Source organism: Ostrinia nubilalis, chromosome 12, assembly GCF_963855985.1.
Source record: "Ostrinia nubilalis chromosome 12, ilOstNubi1.1, whole genome shotgun sequence".
NCBI lineage: Eukaryota > Metazoa > Arthropoda > Insecta > Lepidoptera > Crambidae > Ostrinia > Ostrinia nubilalis.
The window spans coordinates 472,219-489,233 of record NC_087099.1 but is presented as its reverse complement, the minus strand read 5'-3'; the positions used below and the strand labels follow the sequence as shown (position 1 = coordinate 489,233).

General features: G+C 34.7%; 2 protein-coding genes and 1 non-coding gene across 3 annotated transcripts; all 3 read left to right on the top strand.

The window, feature by feature from the left end:
- Positions 1-2,345: 2,345 nt before the first annotated feature.
- Positions 2,346-6,846, top strand: LOC135076742 (KRAB-A domain-containing protein 2-like). The gene is made up of 2 exons (XM_063971162.1): positions 2,346-2,510; positions 3,644-6,846. The coding sequence occupies exons 1-2, from the start codon at positions 2,432-2,434 to the stop codon at positions 5,245-5,247; spliced, it is 1,683 nt and encodes a 560-aa protein (XP_063827232.1). The 5' UTR covers positions 2,346-2,431; the 3' UTR covers positions 5,248-6,846.
- On the top strand, positions 2,605-2,677 carry Trnaa-ggc (transfer RNA alanine (anticodon GGC)). The gene has a single exon. It is a non-coding gene; the product is annotated as a tRNA-Ala (tRNA).
- A 4,709-nt stretch (positions 6,847-11,555) lies between the features above and the next one.
- On the top strand, positions 11,556-13,458 carry LOC135076440 (uncharacterized). The gene is made up of 3 exons (XM_063970906.1): positions 11,556-11,621; positions 11,823-12,138; positions 12,227-13,458. The coding sequence occupies exons 1-3, from the start codon at positions 11,586-11,588 to the stop codon at positions 12,898-12,900; spliced, it is 1,026 nt and encodes a 341-aa protein (XP_063826976.1). The 5' UTR covers positions 11,556-11,585; the 3' UTR covers positions 12,901-13,458.
- Positions 13,459-17,015: the final 3,557 nt, after the last annotated feature.

Here is a 17,015-nt window from a genome sequence, read left to right as displayed (position 1 = left end):
GCATCCAGTGCCTTCCCGCTACCTTTATCAGGTCGTCGGTCCACCTTGTGAGTGGACGTCTCACGCTGCGTATTCCGGTACATGGCCTCCGCTCCAGAACCTTAATGCCCCATCGGCCGTCAGTGAATACTTGTAATATTAAGAGTTTTTGTATGGCAATGGCTGAGCCATTATGGCTCTGTTCTTCTTTCATCAGCTTTGCTGATACAGAATGGCATTCAGTCCGTCCATCCTCAAAAACTATTATCCTACTAAATAAGAACTTACTTAATTTAATTGTTTGTTGTTAAAATACACCGATCCGGCGAAAGGCTTCGTACATACCGCCAATAAAAATTATATTTATCAGACTATTTAGCTTTCCGCCCGCGGCGTCGCCCGCGTGGAATTTTGTCTGTCACAGAAAAACTTTATCGCGCGCGTCCATGTTTCAAAAACCGGGATAAAAACTATCCTATGTCCTTTCCCGGGACTCAAACTATCTCTATGCCAAATTTCATCAAAATCGGTTCAGTGGTTTAGGCGAGAAAGCGGGACAGACAGACAGAGTTACTTTCGCATTTATAATATTAGTATAGACTAGTATAGATATTAGTATAGATTGTTCATCACTACATTATTATTACATATTATAAAACAAAGTCGCTTCGCTACGCATCTGATTTTGATGCGGTTTTTTAATAAATATAGTTACATAATATTCAAGAGGAAGATTTTTAAGATAATAATAAACTAACTTTTGCCCGCGGCTTCACCCGCGTAAAATTTAGTTTATCACAGATCGTCATAAATTATAGCCTATATGTTATTCTGGGTTATAAATAATAATACTGTAAGGTTTCATAAAAATCCGTTCAGTAGTTAGGTACTGCGTGAAAGAGTAACAAACATCCAGACATCCAAACTTTCGCATTTATATTATTAGTAGGATTGTGCCTATGTGAAGCAGGGGCATGTCGCTAGTCAGGGATAATGTAGGATTGTAATTATGGTGAAAGAACTTTTCTAATCGATCGGTCTAGTCTAGTAGTTTCAGAACCTATTATATAAATAGTCGTACCTAATAAATAATAGTGAGGCGGGTCGTTACATTATACCCTCTAATATTATTATGGTCGAGTGAAGCGATGGCTGGTTCACTCGTCATGTCAGTGAACAGGCGCTGCTTTCGGGGACTGGTCAATCCAAGTTATTCAAATTTATTTATGCGAGTTTTCTATTAGTATTTAAGTGTCTTAATCTGCAAGTCTAGCTAGATATTAGCACGTTACTGCTTTGTTTAATATACCACGCAATTTTGTATACCATTCTTATCTTAAAAGATACACCATACAAGAATGCGTGGTAAATTCAGTGAACTGCTCGTCTGCTCCTGAACCAAATGTACCTACTACTACTTTTTTTATTTATTTATATTAACCGGCAGACAGTGGTGGTGACTGAGTTTGTTGCGGCGCTTCTTCTCAGCACTTGCCAAATGTAATGTTGGTCTCGAAGCGCTGGTTGGGTAAAAATATTATGAGACATGTAGAGGCTCCTTAAGAGCAAAATATTTGACGATTTGTAAGCACTTAATAGTCTATGCAAATAAAGAAATTTTGACCATCATCATCATCATCATTATCATTTCAGCCACAGGACGTCCACTGCTGAACATAGGCCTCCCCCAATGACTTCCACATTTTGACTTTGACTTTGACTAATAAAAACAAACAAATCAATTAATCTTTTCTATATTTTTTAATCAACTAAACTTAAAATCATTTCTTACGGTGACGCCATCTAGTGTAATATTAAATGATGACAGAAGTCCGAATGCTCTGTCTGGCATTAATATGCTAAGAAAAGCATATTTGTGCAAGTAATAACAGTAATCAATAGATGGCGCTGTTTATTTTTTGTTATTTTCCTTGTACGTATAGACTGTTTAAGATGGGCTTACTTATAGTACTATTTAATTCAATTAAAATTGTATTGGTCTATGTCTCACCAATATAAAATTAATAATACTATAAACTATTTACCACACAACTAACATCATTCTGATTTTAGGATTTAGTTCGATGCTTTGCTCACAGATGTCAGTTTGCGCCATAACCCGTGAATAGTTTTTTCTTTAAACTGCTGTCATTCGTGTATGTCCTAAATTATATTTTTCAAACATTTTCTAACATTTTTTTGACAGTGACAGCACTTACCGCTAAAAGGACGCCGCCATTTTACTTACTAGCGCTATTTTCCGCCAAACGCCCCCAATGCTCATTGCGCAGCACGGCGCAGCATTATTCGTAAATAATCTGTGGCGCGCATGTTTCAAGATGGCTACCACAGCTGTCACTGCTGTCAGCTGTGTGTGACAGTGAGTTATTGAATGTTTGATTTTGATAATTTTTACAAAACAGTAAAGTAATTGTGATAAAAAGACATCAAAATGAATGGAACAGATGCAGCAGACTTATTAATGAGACATAGTTTTGAAGAGAAACTTAGGAAATACGAGGAAAGCTGTGGTGAGTAAATATATTATTATGACCATTGTTATTAACATTTCTTGGCGATTACTTAGTCGCTTCTCAAACTAAACAACTTGAAAAATCATCCAGTGTCTAAGTAGCTCAAATGGAAGAGCAGTCGCCTGGCAAGCGAAAGGTCGTGGGTTCGATTCCCGCCTTAGGCAGTTCGATTTTTTCAAGTTGTTTATCTATTAGGACGATTGTTAGTAATTTTTAAGGTGCGCCCCTGGGGCGGCCAGCCACTGAGCCCGTAAGTCCAAGTATTTTTATTATTTTTTTATATTTTATATTGAGAAGATGCTTCATGTTGTTTTTTAGGCTATGGTGCTGATGTTTTCATTATAAGTATTTATTGAGTCACAAATGGGTATTTATTATTAAAACAATAGTTAATTTATTGTACACAGACAGAACATCATATTTTAAAATGCACTAAAACAGGAAATTATTCAATCAAATCAATCATGTTGAATGTTAAATTATAACTTTATAAGAATTTTTTTTTATTATTTAATTTGAAATTTTGTGGCTTTAAGTAGGTAGGAACGTAATAAAAAAAGTATTTTTAAATGGACATTGCTAGCTTCAGTGATATTCAAAACATGGTAGGTCTAGGTACTTATTTGTTTGGGGTTCTGTACCTAAAGGATAATAATGGGGCCTACAACGGCCATCTATCTAGGCATCTCATGAACCGTAATAGCTAGAAAATTGAAATTTTTCACAGATGATTTAATTTTATTCCTGTTGCCGAAATACAGAAAAAATTATATAGTTAACAATATGTAAAGGGGACTCCCATACAACATGTGACTTTTTGGTGTTTTTAATATCCTCGGGTAAAATTAAAATTAAAAATTGTTTATTAACAAAATATTTATAAAAATGTTTGTGCCGAGGCTTCCCAGTAAGTAATCAGAGATCCTTGTGTTGGGAATAACTCGCATATTTCGAAACGGTAAAAAAAATTACATAGTTCTTGTGTAAAATAAAATTTTTGGTAGGGTAGAGTATTAAAGTGAAAAAAGTAGTAGGAAAGAGAGGGTCATCATCTTCCTGCAGTGGAGACTAAGTGACTTGATGATGTGATGATAATGATTATTATTCACATACATTTATTTTCTTTTCAGGAACATCAAATAACATATTGACGGCTACAAGAATCCTTGATATTCTAGAGCAGATGTCTTCTATGAATGATTTTTCGCTAGAAGAGAAATATGAGAAGTATGTGGTGGCTGACAAAACATGTTTAATATTTAAAAGGAACACCATTCTAGATCCAGCAATACTTATTTTACCTCGTGAGGAATATTTTGATACTCTAAATTTTATTCATGAAAGCTGTAATCATGGCGGATGTAAGAAGATGATAGAAATTTTTAGGCACAAATATTATATACCAATAAAAGCTGTAGAAATCTTTATAGATGTTTGTCCTACATGTGGCCCAACGAATTCCGTGGCTAGCTCGATCAAAAAATTACATTCGATTGAAGGTTTCAATATTAAAGGTGAAGTTGATATAATAGATTTTCAACAATGTCCTGATGAGGATTATAGATGGTTGCTCAAATATCAAGATCATGGCACGCATTTCTTGAGCCTTCGTCCATTAAGAACAAATGAACCAAAGGAAATTGCCACAGAACTGAGTAAAATATTTTTAACATTTGGTCCTCCATACATATTGTGCTCTGAAGTACACGAGAAAGAATTCATCGTTAAAATTTTAAAAGAACTCAAGTTTCAATGGCCTGATTGTGTAGCTGTAGGTTCCATTGATAATGTTCACAGAACTGGCCAAAATCTAGAGAGTAACAAATCTATTGTAAATAGATTGCAAGCTTGGATGAGAACAAATAATTCAAATAAGTGGTCATTAGGATGTTACTTTATCCAGTTCCAAAAAAATGCTTCATTTAATTACACAATTTCTCAATCGCCATACAGATATGTATTCTGTCGAGATCTTACAGCTGGTCAAGATGGCACAGTCTTCTCTTCCAGAATTCTCATAACAGGAAGAGAATTTACACCATTACGGATGCGAAAGGAAAAGAAACGCGAGAGTAATACATTAATTGCACTCAAACCTACCGAATGCACCAACACTGTCAATCCTTTTGAGACGACTATAGATAATCATATTATAAAGTCCGATGTAGAGACAACAGAGAGAGAACAGTTTGAGAAAGCTCAAAACCCAAATGAATATATTAGCATTAAATCTACTGAATTCATACTGCCATTTGAAAATAGTGAATCACCACAAGCATCCCATAATGAAATGAATATCTCAGAAAATAAACCTACTTTTTTATATACGCCGAATGAAATGGATGGATATATTGATTTTCAAAGTGATTCCAATATTCAAATACTTGCCGTGGAAATTGAATCCGAGGAAGAGATTATGAGTGAAACCAAAGACTGTGTCGTGTGTTATGCAACTTGTGAAGATAAAATGAAGAAATGTCACATATGTAAAAACAATATTCATTTGTCATGTGGAATAAGAATTATGCGCAAACTAACTTGTTTTAGATGCAAAGAAGTTCAAGAAAAATCAGACAAAGAATATTATAAAAAGCGTGTAGCCAATAAAGTTACAGAAATTAAATCGACGAAAAAGGTTTATTCACCAGCTAATGATGCAAAGGGTCCTCGTGAGCCAGGGCGCGATCAAGGGTTTTTAAACACATTCATCAATTTTGTTACGGATTGTTCCTAGTTTCATTACAAACTTGTCTAAGAAAGATAACTCTTTTATTGCATGATGAATATTACTGCATTGGATCTTGAATTAAAAAGTAATCTTTTGTTTTAAACTAGTTATACAGGGTAGCCAGGGAGTTGACTTTGAAAGCTAAAATTTAGATTCCTTACAAAAGATGTATCTAAATCATCATCCCCATGTATATTCTACGATTTTGTTTAGTTTAGGAGATATATTTAATGGTTACCTGTGGTTGGTTTTTAATATTTTTCTCACTCTGGTGAGCACTTTTAGTTTGTTTTTACTTACTTACGCTAGATAAGCTTCCAGAGTGAGAAAAAAAAATAAAAACCAACCATAGGTTAAAGATAAATCACAAAATTAACTCTGTCTTCTAAACTAAGCAAAATCGTAGAACATACATGGAGGTGGGTGATTTAGATACACCTTGATGTAAGGAATCTAAATTTTAGCTTTGAACGTCAACTCCTTGGCCAACCTGTATGTATGTACATATATTTGAAAATTATAAATAACTTGAAAAAATCAGTTGGAAGAGCAGTCGCCCGGCAAGCGGAAGGTCGTGGGTTCAATTCCCGCCTTAGGCATTTCGATATTTTCAAGTTATTTATAATTTTCAAATTAGTTTGAGATGCGACTCTTAACGCTAAAAATTAAATTACTATGTATGTATATTATTTAATTTTGAAATTAAGTGTCTACAGCATTTTTAACGTAGACCATATTAACCATATAACTTAACCACAGGTTAAGTTTGAAAACTATGTGTATTTGACTTGTAATCACAATATTATTGTAATGTTATTAATACAAACAAACTATACTACACTCGCGAGCAAAAGTATGGAATCACTTGCATGAAGTTGTTTCCACGCGATCTTGTGTACTAACGAATTTGTTAGTAACAAAAAAGTGGCACCATTTTAAAGATTAAACTTTTAACTTTAAATTGATACCAAATTAATTTAAATCACACCAGTATTAAAAAAGATATCCCGGCTGATGTGAAGAAGTAAAAAAAAAGACATGTATCGACTGTTTGATACGTCGCGAGTTGCGGCCTATTTACCCCCTAAAAAGCACGTGTTTTCGGATTTTTCACAGCCCGCTGGCTGAGCCCTGCTTGCAATAGTGCAACGATTTGTGCTGCTTTTGAAGGAGTAGATTCCCAGGTAAAGTGTAAAAGAAGCGGAGATGTGTATGGATCAACGTGTGAAAGCAAAAATCCGAAAACACGTGCTTTTATAGAGGGTAAATAGGCCGCAACTCGCGACGTCTCAAACAGTTGATACATGTCTTTTTCTTTACTCCTTCACATCAGCCGGGATATCTTTTTAAATACTGGTGTGATTTAAATGAATTTGGCATCAATTTAAAGTTAAAAGTTTAATCTTTAAAATGGTGCCACTTTTTTTGTTACTTACAAATTCGTTAGTACACAAGATCGCGTGGAAACAACTTCATGTAAGTGATTCCATACTTTTGCTCGCGAGTGTACATTAATTACATTTAATAAGTTTATAAAAAAACATTATAATAGCATAGTAGGTTAATGTTATTTAAAAATATAGCATAGATGATGAGCTTGATGAACTTGTAGTTTTATTTGGAGACATTGGAGAAACAGTATAATGCAGTTTTTAACCTTACAGAACACAGAGAGTGGCGCCATCCACCACGGACGTTTTAGCATAATTATTTGGTAAGGACAGGTGACTGACGGCTCCTTAAGAGCATTTGACGATTTGCAAGTAGTTACTAATTTAATTAGTCTAAACAAATAAAGATAATTTTGATTTTGACGCCCGTATTCACAAACAAGTAATGTTTGTGAAGAGTTTGTGAGACCTCATAAGATACTACTTCACAGTGCGCTTGGACGCACAGGGCGACACACGAACCAATCACAGAGCTCTATTCAACGCTGTGCGTTGCAAGCATCATTTGTGAATACGGGCGTGAGTTTCTTTCTACCGCCACTTCTCAGCACCAGCCCATAAACATGGCCTGATTTGATTATGTCCCGAAGTGGTGGTAGGGCAAGCTATATTTGGGATCTGTATTAAACCCCCCTGGAAAAGGCCTAAGTACTGAATAAATTATTGATTTGATTTGGACAACACTGAAGTGTTCCATTACATTGTGACTTCTTTAGTACTCACCAGTTGGCGCTACTGTCTTTATTAGGCACGAGCAATTATTAGTTTTTGCAAGCTTCAATTTTCAGAAATCTTATATCCTGTACATAGTGATTTCTATGTAAGTATGTACCTATTATACATAATTTTGATTCCTCTTTATCTATTTGTCGGCCGTTTGGTGTAGTGGTTCAGAACGGACTACTATGCCGAGAGGTCCCGGGTTCGATTCCCGGTGGGGCAGAAGTTGAAATGATGAATTTTAATTTCTGTGACGGGTCTGGGTGTTTTAAAAAGTGTTTAAATATGTTTATTTATATCCGTTGTCTAGTACCCATCCATAGTACAAGCTTTGCTTAGTTTGGGGCTAGAGGCGCAGTGTAAAATGTCCAAGGATATTTATTTATTTATTATTAACAAAACCGTTGACTTGCTGAAAAATGACTTGTCATTAAATCTCCACACAAAACAAAAACCTTTAGGAAGCAGCAAAGCAAGGGACCTTCTCAAATATGCCCAAAGCCGATGCTAGTACCTATCTAGCCGAAAGATCGCCAACGGCCGATCGTGCGCTCACGTGATTTGTCTAATTATAATCGTTGTGCCTGCAAGGATGCAGACATTGCAATCTGCCATTTTACAGATAGATTTCGGAACCGTTTTTGGGAGTGTTAAATAACTTAATTTTTAAGGGTTGACAAGAATTAAGAGAAATAAGTTTCACGTAGACATGCATTCTGTTGTCAGATTGGTCCCTTCCCCGTTCCAATGGTAGTAGGACTAGCTTTTGCCCGCGGCTTCACCAGCGTGAAATTTGGTTTGTCACAGATCGTCATAAATTATAGCCTATATTTTATTCTGGGTTATAAATAATAATACTGTAGTTTCTTGAAAATCCAATCAGTAGTTTTTGCGTGAAAGAGTAACAAACATCCACACAAACTTTCCCATTTATTTGTACCTACCTACTTATAAACTTTGACGTTAGTAAGTAGGCATACTTACTTTTTTCCGTTTGTTAGTCGTATAGTACCTCGAAATCAAAAAATCCTTGTAGCTTTTCACCTATTCGCATTTCACCGCGATATCAAAATTTCTGAATAGATTTTTATTCTTGTAGTATAAATTTTGATCGCTAATCACAATTGTCTAAAAAATTCATAGTAGATTTACTTTCCTGCCTGTCTTCACTGTAGTCGCTTTTCACCTTGATAGATATTATTTGTTTGTAATGCGTTATTACATATCGCGATATTTCCTTTAAGCACTATACCTCTATAGTTTTGTTTTGTAAATGCATTTAAATAAATAAAATAAAAATACTTGCTGCTAACTAAATAGGCTATTGACAATTTATGCTACACAAAATATACCTAAGCTCTACCGATATTATACGCTACAACAAAAAACGCTATCACGGTGAAAAGCTACAAGGATTTTTTGATTTCGAGGTATACGACTAACAAACGCTTTTTTCTTTACATATAAGAAGCTCCTATAATAATTATGAAAAGTTTTTAATACAAAAATATTAAAATGCCTAAATTATTTGCGCTACGTTTTATCTTTTCAGGATAATTGCTAATATTTTTTGTAGGCGTCATAGCAAGAAAAAGTAAATTATCAAAATTAACAAAAGACTGATTTACAATCCTTGTAAGTTTTAGGTAGTTTTTTGCCTATTAAGATAAGCACCCTGAAGTTTTTGTCTAACTCGAAACAATACTCGTAATAGTACTTACCTCCGATGTCTTTAATTTTTGGTTCATATAAAACTAAACTTTTTCTACTGACTGAGTTTCTACTGACGAAGATAGTTAAAGCGCATCGGTGCAGGGTAAGTTTACTAGAATTGCAACATAATAAAAGCACAAAATAGTAGGTAGGTAGGTATTTTGTGACAAAAGAAAGAATAGGTACCCGCGGGCGTCAGCATGTTCGCACCACACCCGACTCAAGTGGTGGTTGAAAGCAATTCTGTGTCGTCGTAATGGTACAAAGAAAACAATTAACAAGAAAGTTGCCACACACTGCGCTTTACACATTAGCCCATGGCTACAAGTGAGAAAATAATTGTGCCAAAGTAAAACAGTTCAATATTAGTAAGATTTAAAATTAAGTAGATCTACAAACAAAATAAAATATCCAATCCTTACTCTTTTACGGTAGGTAGGTAAGTAATAAAATATCATGTCATTCGGTACCATTATTATTCTATCCGTAAAATTTTGCAACAATACTTTACTTAACTGACAGGGTAAACGTACCCAATTTAAGTAGGTAGGTACATCCCGAGAACCTCAACGTTTTTGCATTCCGATACCCTCCGAGTGCAGAAAAAAGGAGAACAAATTCTCTTTATACATGAATGTAGTAGGGTATTTCTCATCGCCACGGTTCTCATCTTCACCTTCGTGGCGAATTTTATTTCTTACTTATTTCAACTTTTTGTAAACAAAAATTGTAGCGCTTGATGTGAAGATTGTATTCTCAGTAAATCAGTCAAATAGTGAGTCTCGTTTGGAAGCTTTAACGTTTTGAATTTTTTGATGCCACGAAAGTGATTCTGTATTTCACAGCAATAATTTTTTCAAACTTTACAACTGTAAATGACTTTTAAGTGTTTATAAAACATATATTTTGTCTTATTTTCATAGATAAATAGCAATAACATAATATAAATAGGTACCTACTTAAATACAAGATAAAATTTTACCGATTACGTCACCTACTAAGTTACAAGATTCTACGCAATTGGTTTTAAGGGTGACACTGGTGGCATTCTGAAATGCTAAAGTAGCAAAAAACGGATTATCAGTACCTCAATAAAAAAGAACTCTAACTGATTATCAGTCCCTCAACAAAAATATATTTTTTATTTAGGCCTCGTATTTTTGTTGTACAACTTTTAACTCAAACTTCAGATTAAATTTATTTTACAAACAGATACACAGTCACATATACAGACATACATAGTCACATATACAGACATACATACAGTCATACAGACAGACAACAAAAATACGAGGCCCTTATTTATTTATTGATGTACTGATCTCTATTTACCACGTATAATATAATAGTTATTAAAATATTGTAAAAACATAAACACCAGTCACAATATTTTTAAATAAACCAAAGCAAGAAATCACTTTCGTGGCCTAAAATCACCTTCGTGTATAAAACACCACGAAGGTGATGCCACGAAGGTGACGAAAATTTTAGTTTTTTATGAATTATCCTTAAATTTGAATTTAACGGTTCAAGTTGAATACTACACAAATAAGTCTAACATGTTAAGTTTTCAATGGCAAAGTTTCAATTAAATTGTTTAAATTTTAGAGGTAGAAAATAATGTTCAAGCAAGCGACGGTATGTCTATGGATAATCAAAAAAAGTTACGTATTTTTTTCGCGGAACGACGATCGACCTACCTCACCTCCCCAATGGTCGAAGCGCGACTGACATTAACCGAATAGAACGCTGTGATTGGTTGCTGGTGTTCGGTTTAACGGCAATCTTGTATTATTACTCAAAATTTTAGGTACCTAAAATCGTGTGACCAACGTATTTCGCTTTCTCAATTCAAAATAATTATAAGAAGATATTTTTTTGACTATTGTGTGGAAAGTATATTTAATTACGATGATTTTAGTATATGCTACACACATATTGAATGAAAATTGTGGATGCAGTAACCAAATGTTTCATTGCAACCGAAGGTGTGACACGATGAGAATGCGAAAAATGACCCCGTTTTTTATCGTTTCATGTGATTTTTTCGTATTATTTTTGCTTCTATTACGATAAAATTTATTTTGTATGTAGCTAAATAGATATTTTATCATCTGATTTCAAAGTTATTGTTCTAACTTATACCGTTTATGAACTATTATTGTGTGACCATCAAATTTGAGTGTAAATGAGAAGTACCCAGTAATACCTACTCATACCTATTACAAAAAAATATCAGTAGTTAAAAATTTTGAATTTTAATGTGATGGAACGCGAAAGTGTTTTTCCAGGATTAAGATAATAGGTAATTGGTAAGTACTTTGATAAATATTAAACTCCTTACAGTGTAACCTATGTCTAATGGTAAGTGATATTTTTAACTCAATGAGTGACCCATACTTAGTCCCGCCTTCGCCAGTCATTTCTAGATGTAAGCGTGTTCACTCGTTTAAGTTTAAAATGTATAAGACCATTGTTCATGGATTTATTCTTTTGGTAAGTTTCTGTTTAATTATTAAATTACAATAATTAGTATGATTCTAAGCTTGTGTTTTCCATAAAAACTATTTAAAATTATAAACACCTATAAACACTTATAAACACCTACTTATTATTATTAAATATTAAATAATACTTAGAATCCTGCTAAAGTAATCCTACTCATAGTAACAAATTCTAAAATTAATCCTATTTCAGGTTATTTTTAAAGCAAGTTCTACTCATATTTTAATACCACAAAATGAGTGGATACCATTAAGTAAAGAAGAGGTCTTGCGTACGCTTAATAGAGGAGACCGAAGAAATACGGATTTTTCAGATAAACAAAAACCTCATTTACTATCAACGCCAACACTAAGTACTTTTATAACCAATAATGCAAACGCAGTGAAGCAGGTGCAACCGATGAAAACGCTAAAATTGAATGAACAAAATGCGTATTATCATTTAGCGCCAGATAAAATAACATCTGTGAATGATCTTCAAAGTAATTTACCAGGGAATCACGAAGAAGGTAACTTCAATAGGAATGTGTAATTTTACTGTAACTAAGTCTGGTAAATTGTATTCAAAATAAAATACGCACAACTCTTATTTTCTAGCATTACAAGAAAATATAATAGCAACAACATCGAAAGGAAACCTAGAACTTAAAAGTAATAAACTTGAAGACAAAGACACAAAAGATGCAATTGACACTAATTTTAGAAGAGCAAAAGCAAGTTCTATGATTTATTATCCTAATAGTGTCGACATCAATGAAGAAAGATCGGAAAATTTAAGAAAACATAATTATGGATTAGAACAAGAAAACAACCAACCAAAGTTATATGAAGTTACAGAAGACACTAGAGAATTCGAAGAGGAACAAAGTGAAGCTGAGCAACGACCAGGATATTTTTATATTCCCCCCAATCCTAGTCACAGCAAAGCAAATAATCTAACAAATAAATTTCTAGACATACTTTCCAAGTACAATATTCAACCTAATGAAAATTTATCAAATTACGCTCTATCGCGAAGATCAAAGAATCATGATCGTTTTAATGGGTACATGTTCGTTCCAATACCTATAAGAGACTTTTCTCAATTTAGCAATTTATCTCTCGGTTCACTTGCTGTATTACTTTCAAACTATGGGTTTTATTTGCCCGGTGCATATGGCATCCACGGTAAATATAGGAATTTGTATGGCTACTTAGCTTCAAACAACATCCACAATAACAAGCCCTTCGGCTCATACAAAATATTTTCAGATACCGATTCATCCAATTAATTATTTATTCGTTAATTAATATCCTCCCAACTTCGAATAATAAATCGTTCCCTTTCGGTATTCACTTAATTTAGCAACTAAGTTTATGCATTTTAAATGATTCGAAGTTGTATAATTTACGGATTCTTTTGAGCTGTCTATTAATTATTTCAGGATCAAAGAAACGCAGCGTAAAATCTTGGAACAATTTAAATTAAGAAATTGTTTCTGCAGATGTGAATCACACTTTTAAGGTTTTGTTATTCTAAGATTTTTCTTGTTTCTTTAGATGCACGAGTAATTAAGTTTACACATACTCATTGTATTTTATTAAATTTAAATTACCTTGAAATAGGTAGGGTACTTACTTACCTACTTACAAAATCAATACTAATTGGAGCATTATGGTTTAAGAACATTGTACTAAATAGTCTCTAAGATCAAATACACAAAAACAAAATATGGACTGCTTAGTGTGAAAATAAATATTTTTTATTTAATTTATTTACTTAATATTAATTTGTAAGGAATATAAATGCACAAAAATAACTCATAGCCACCTAAAAATTTGACTTTTATTTTATACTAGCTTTCCGCCCGCGGCTTCGCCCGCGTGGAATTTTGTCTGTCACAGAAAAACTTTATCGCGCGCGTCCCTGTTTCAAAAACCGGGATAAAAACTATCCTATGTTCTTTCCCGGGACTCAAACTATCTCTATGCCAAATTTTATCAAAATCGGTTGCGAGGTTTAAGCGGGAAAGCGTAACAGACAGACAGACAGACAGACAGACAGACAGACAGACAGACAGAGTTACTTTCGCATTTATAATATTAGTTGGGATTGTAAATAGTCGATACGAGATAGTGGCCGATACTAGGAAGTTTTACCTTAACTCCAAAAAATTCAAAACGGCTAAAGAAGGCCAAGGGAAAATATTTTTCAAGCTCCATCGTCATTGTATGTGCGCGGTATGTCTTAGCTGAATAACATTTTATGCTTTTGCCACAGAAAAAAATGACACTTTTTAATCTGTGACTTTTTGTTAGTGTTTGTTTTTGTTTTTGTAATTTAATGGCGGTGCCGGCCGGTAAGAAATATTTATTTCCATCTATTCAATTCAATTGTGAATTGTGATGATGTTAAGTATGTTTCAGAGAAATAATAACGTTATTACAGTTCAGTAATGAAAAAGTGTGTTCAATGTGTAGTGTCCAGTGTTATTATGTAATGTGTTATGATGCTGGTAGTCTGAACTAACCTTAGAGTTTTATTAATCTTAGGAGCTAACAAAAAGGTATGTTGATTTTGATTATGACTATATTTTAAACTTGAATGATTGTACTTACTACACATATGTTATAGTTTTTTTATTAAGACGGTGGAGATTATATGTATTTTTATTTAGGTTACCATTTCTAGGTTATAATTGGAGACTGCTTTGCCACTTTTCTATTGTAGTAGCTTAGATTAAAACCCTAAGTGTAGTAGGTACATAAAGCCTAAACTTGTTTATGTGTTTGACTTGTGCTTAAGGATGGACAAATTTAATCAAACTTAAAAGCAATAATTATTCGGTTATTTTCAGCTTTCAAGTATTGGTTACCTACGTAGGTAAATGCAGGTCCATGGGTAAATGATTGTGCGCCCCTTGCCCTTGTGGTCTTCTAACCGTATCGATATCAGTTGTGTATTAGCACAGAATAAGTAATAGTACGTATTACGGCCGGTTCACACATGTCTCCGTTTTACTGTTCCGTTTTATCGTGTACGTTTTTTTTTTCGTCCATGTACAGAATACTGTGTCATGTGTGAAGTCGCTCATACAACTACATACTACGCCATCGACGAAAATAAACGTACACGATAAAACGGAACAGTAAAACGGAGACATAATTATGTGAACCGGCTGTTAGTAGGTTATTTTAACTTAATCTGCAAATAGACCGACTATTGCATTAATCGCCCTAAGAGTAGGCGCACACCGTTGATTTTTAGTTGGCCGATAGTTGTGCCCGATTTTAAATTGTATGAAGAATCGGCCAAATCGAATCGGCGTAGTGTGCGCACTCCCATACATGCCCATACTGATCAACTGCCCGACTAAACTATCGGCCGACGAAAAATCAACGGTGTGCGCCTACTCTAAGTGTGAACTAGCCAATCTACTAAACATAGGGTAGCCTACCTACATCTTAAGTCCTATTTCGACATTTGTCGCAGACTAGAGCCTCGATCTCGCATCACGGTTAGCCCCTAAACCACTGAGACACGTCGGCCCGGGTGCCAACAGCCGCGGGCACGGGTTAATATCTTGGACCACATCCAGGAGAAAAGGAGTAGCCCGGGATCAGAGGATTCTGTACATTCGTTTAATTTGGTTGATTATTAACAACAAAGTAGGTACGTACCTAGGTAGGTAAGTAAAAAGAAGTTCTATCACTAAACGAACTAAAACGAACCAATCGCAAAACGGTGTTTATAGTAGGTTACCTAGTCTGAAGATGCCTAATCTTCTTAGGCATCGTGCTGTTTAGTTTCGAGTTGTAGCTGCTGTATGCGCTAAATTATGTAGGTAGGTAGGACCTACTATTACAGCTGATCCCGCGACATTGTACGCGTGAAAATAGTCTGAATAATATTTCCCGTTTTTGCAACATTTTCCTTACTTTTTACATTTTCGGTGGTTTCGAACACATTACAGAAAGACCCATCAAAAACAATACTTGTCAAAAAACCAAGTCTCGCAACTCAGTTGTTCTACGGTAAAAAGTTGTGAGATCCATGTAATACCAAGTCCAGGCCAGGAAATCTTTAACGTTTTACATAAATATATTGACTTGGCCATCGCATGAAAACACGTGTAAATTAAATTATTTAGTGACTACTGGTTCAAATTGAATGAAATTTTAAATATACCGTGTCTTTACAATGCCTGCATAGCTAATGAAAATTCAGCCTTCTAGTTTTATCCACAACGAAGTTACAGGCGGTCGAAAATGGCCTGAATTGCTTCGAGAAAAGGATGGTACGGCCGTGCCGCTTTTTTGCTCGACTTGGTGGGGGCACTGCCGTGCCCCCAGATATAGTGTTAAGAGTCACATGAGGCGTCAGGGATTGGGACCAGCTCCCCGATGGCTGGCTTACTGTGTAGAAAGGGACCACCCTGTTCCGCCCCTATTGGCTGTAGGATGATGTTATATTAGCCTAAAGCCTTCCTCTATAAATCCTACACAAAAATATTTTTTCAAATCGGATCAGTAGTTCCTGAGATTAGCGCGATTTACTGTTATATTAATAAAAATAAATGCTGTTTATTTTATAGCTTGTAGTGAGGATTACTAAACTATTTTTCCTTTTATTCTTCGAGGCTCATTTATTTCCCAACGGGTGTGTTTGCACACGTCTTGCGAATTCGATACAATATTAACGCGATTCTTATTTGTTTTGTTTTCTTTATTAGGAAAACATACAGCTTAAATTATGATACATGTAGAATAAAAATAATAAGTCTTACACAAGCCTATGAGTTATAGGTACAATGTGAATTTTTCTTCAGTAGTTAGTAGGTAGGCTGTTGTAGGTATTGAAATTGGGAATTTACGTTAACGTCCTAGACTCGTAGTAGTAACTACTAACCATCGTATTGAAGTAAAAATTTTAACAAAAGGAAGTTTCTTCCAACATAGCTTCAATATTGAGCTGAAACTGATTTGTGCGTTTGTTTGTGCCTTGTTGTACGAGCTTCAATGCAAGAAAAACATACGTAATTTTCATTAAGTGTTAATGTGACAAACAAACATAGTACCTACCAGCTTTACATGTTCATATTATTATCAATGACATGTCAACCCTCAAGCGCGGCGCGTTCCCGACAAGTGACCGGAATCCACGCAGTTTTTCCGGGCAGCGAGGAAATGTGTTCGATTTCCTGCCATGTCAAACATTTGGGTTTGCGACAGCGTCGCCAACATTCATTTATGTGGCGTAAAAACGTGACCTGTTCGACTGCATCATCAACAGCCGTTTACAGTCCACTGCTGGACTATGAGCCTCCTCCACTATAGTGGAGGGTTTGCGACTGCATAATGGGCACTAAATACTTTTTTTACAATGAACCGCTTTTACCTACTTAAA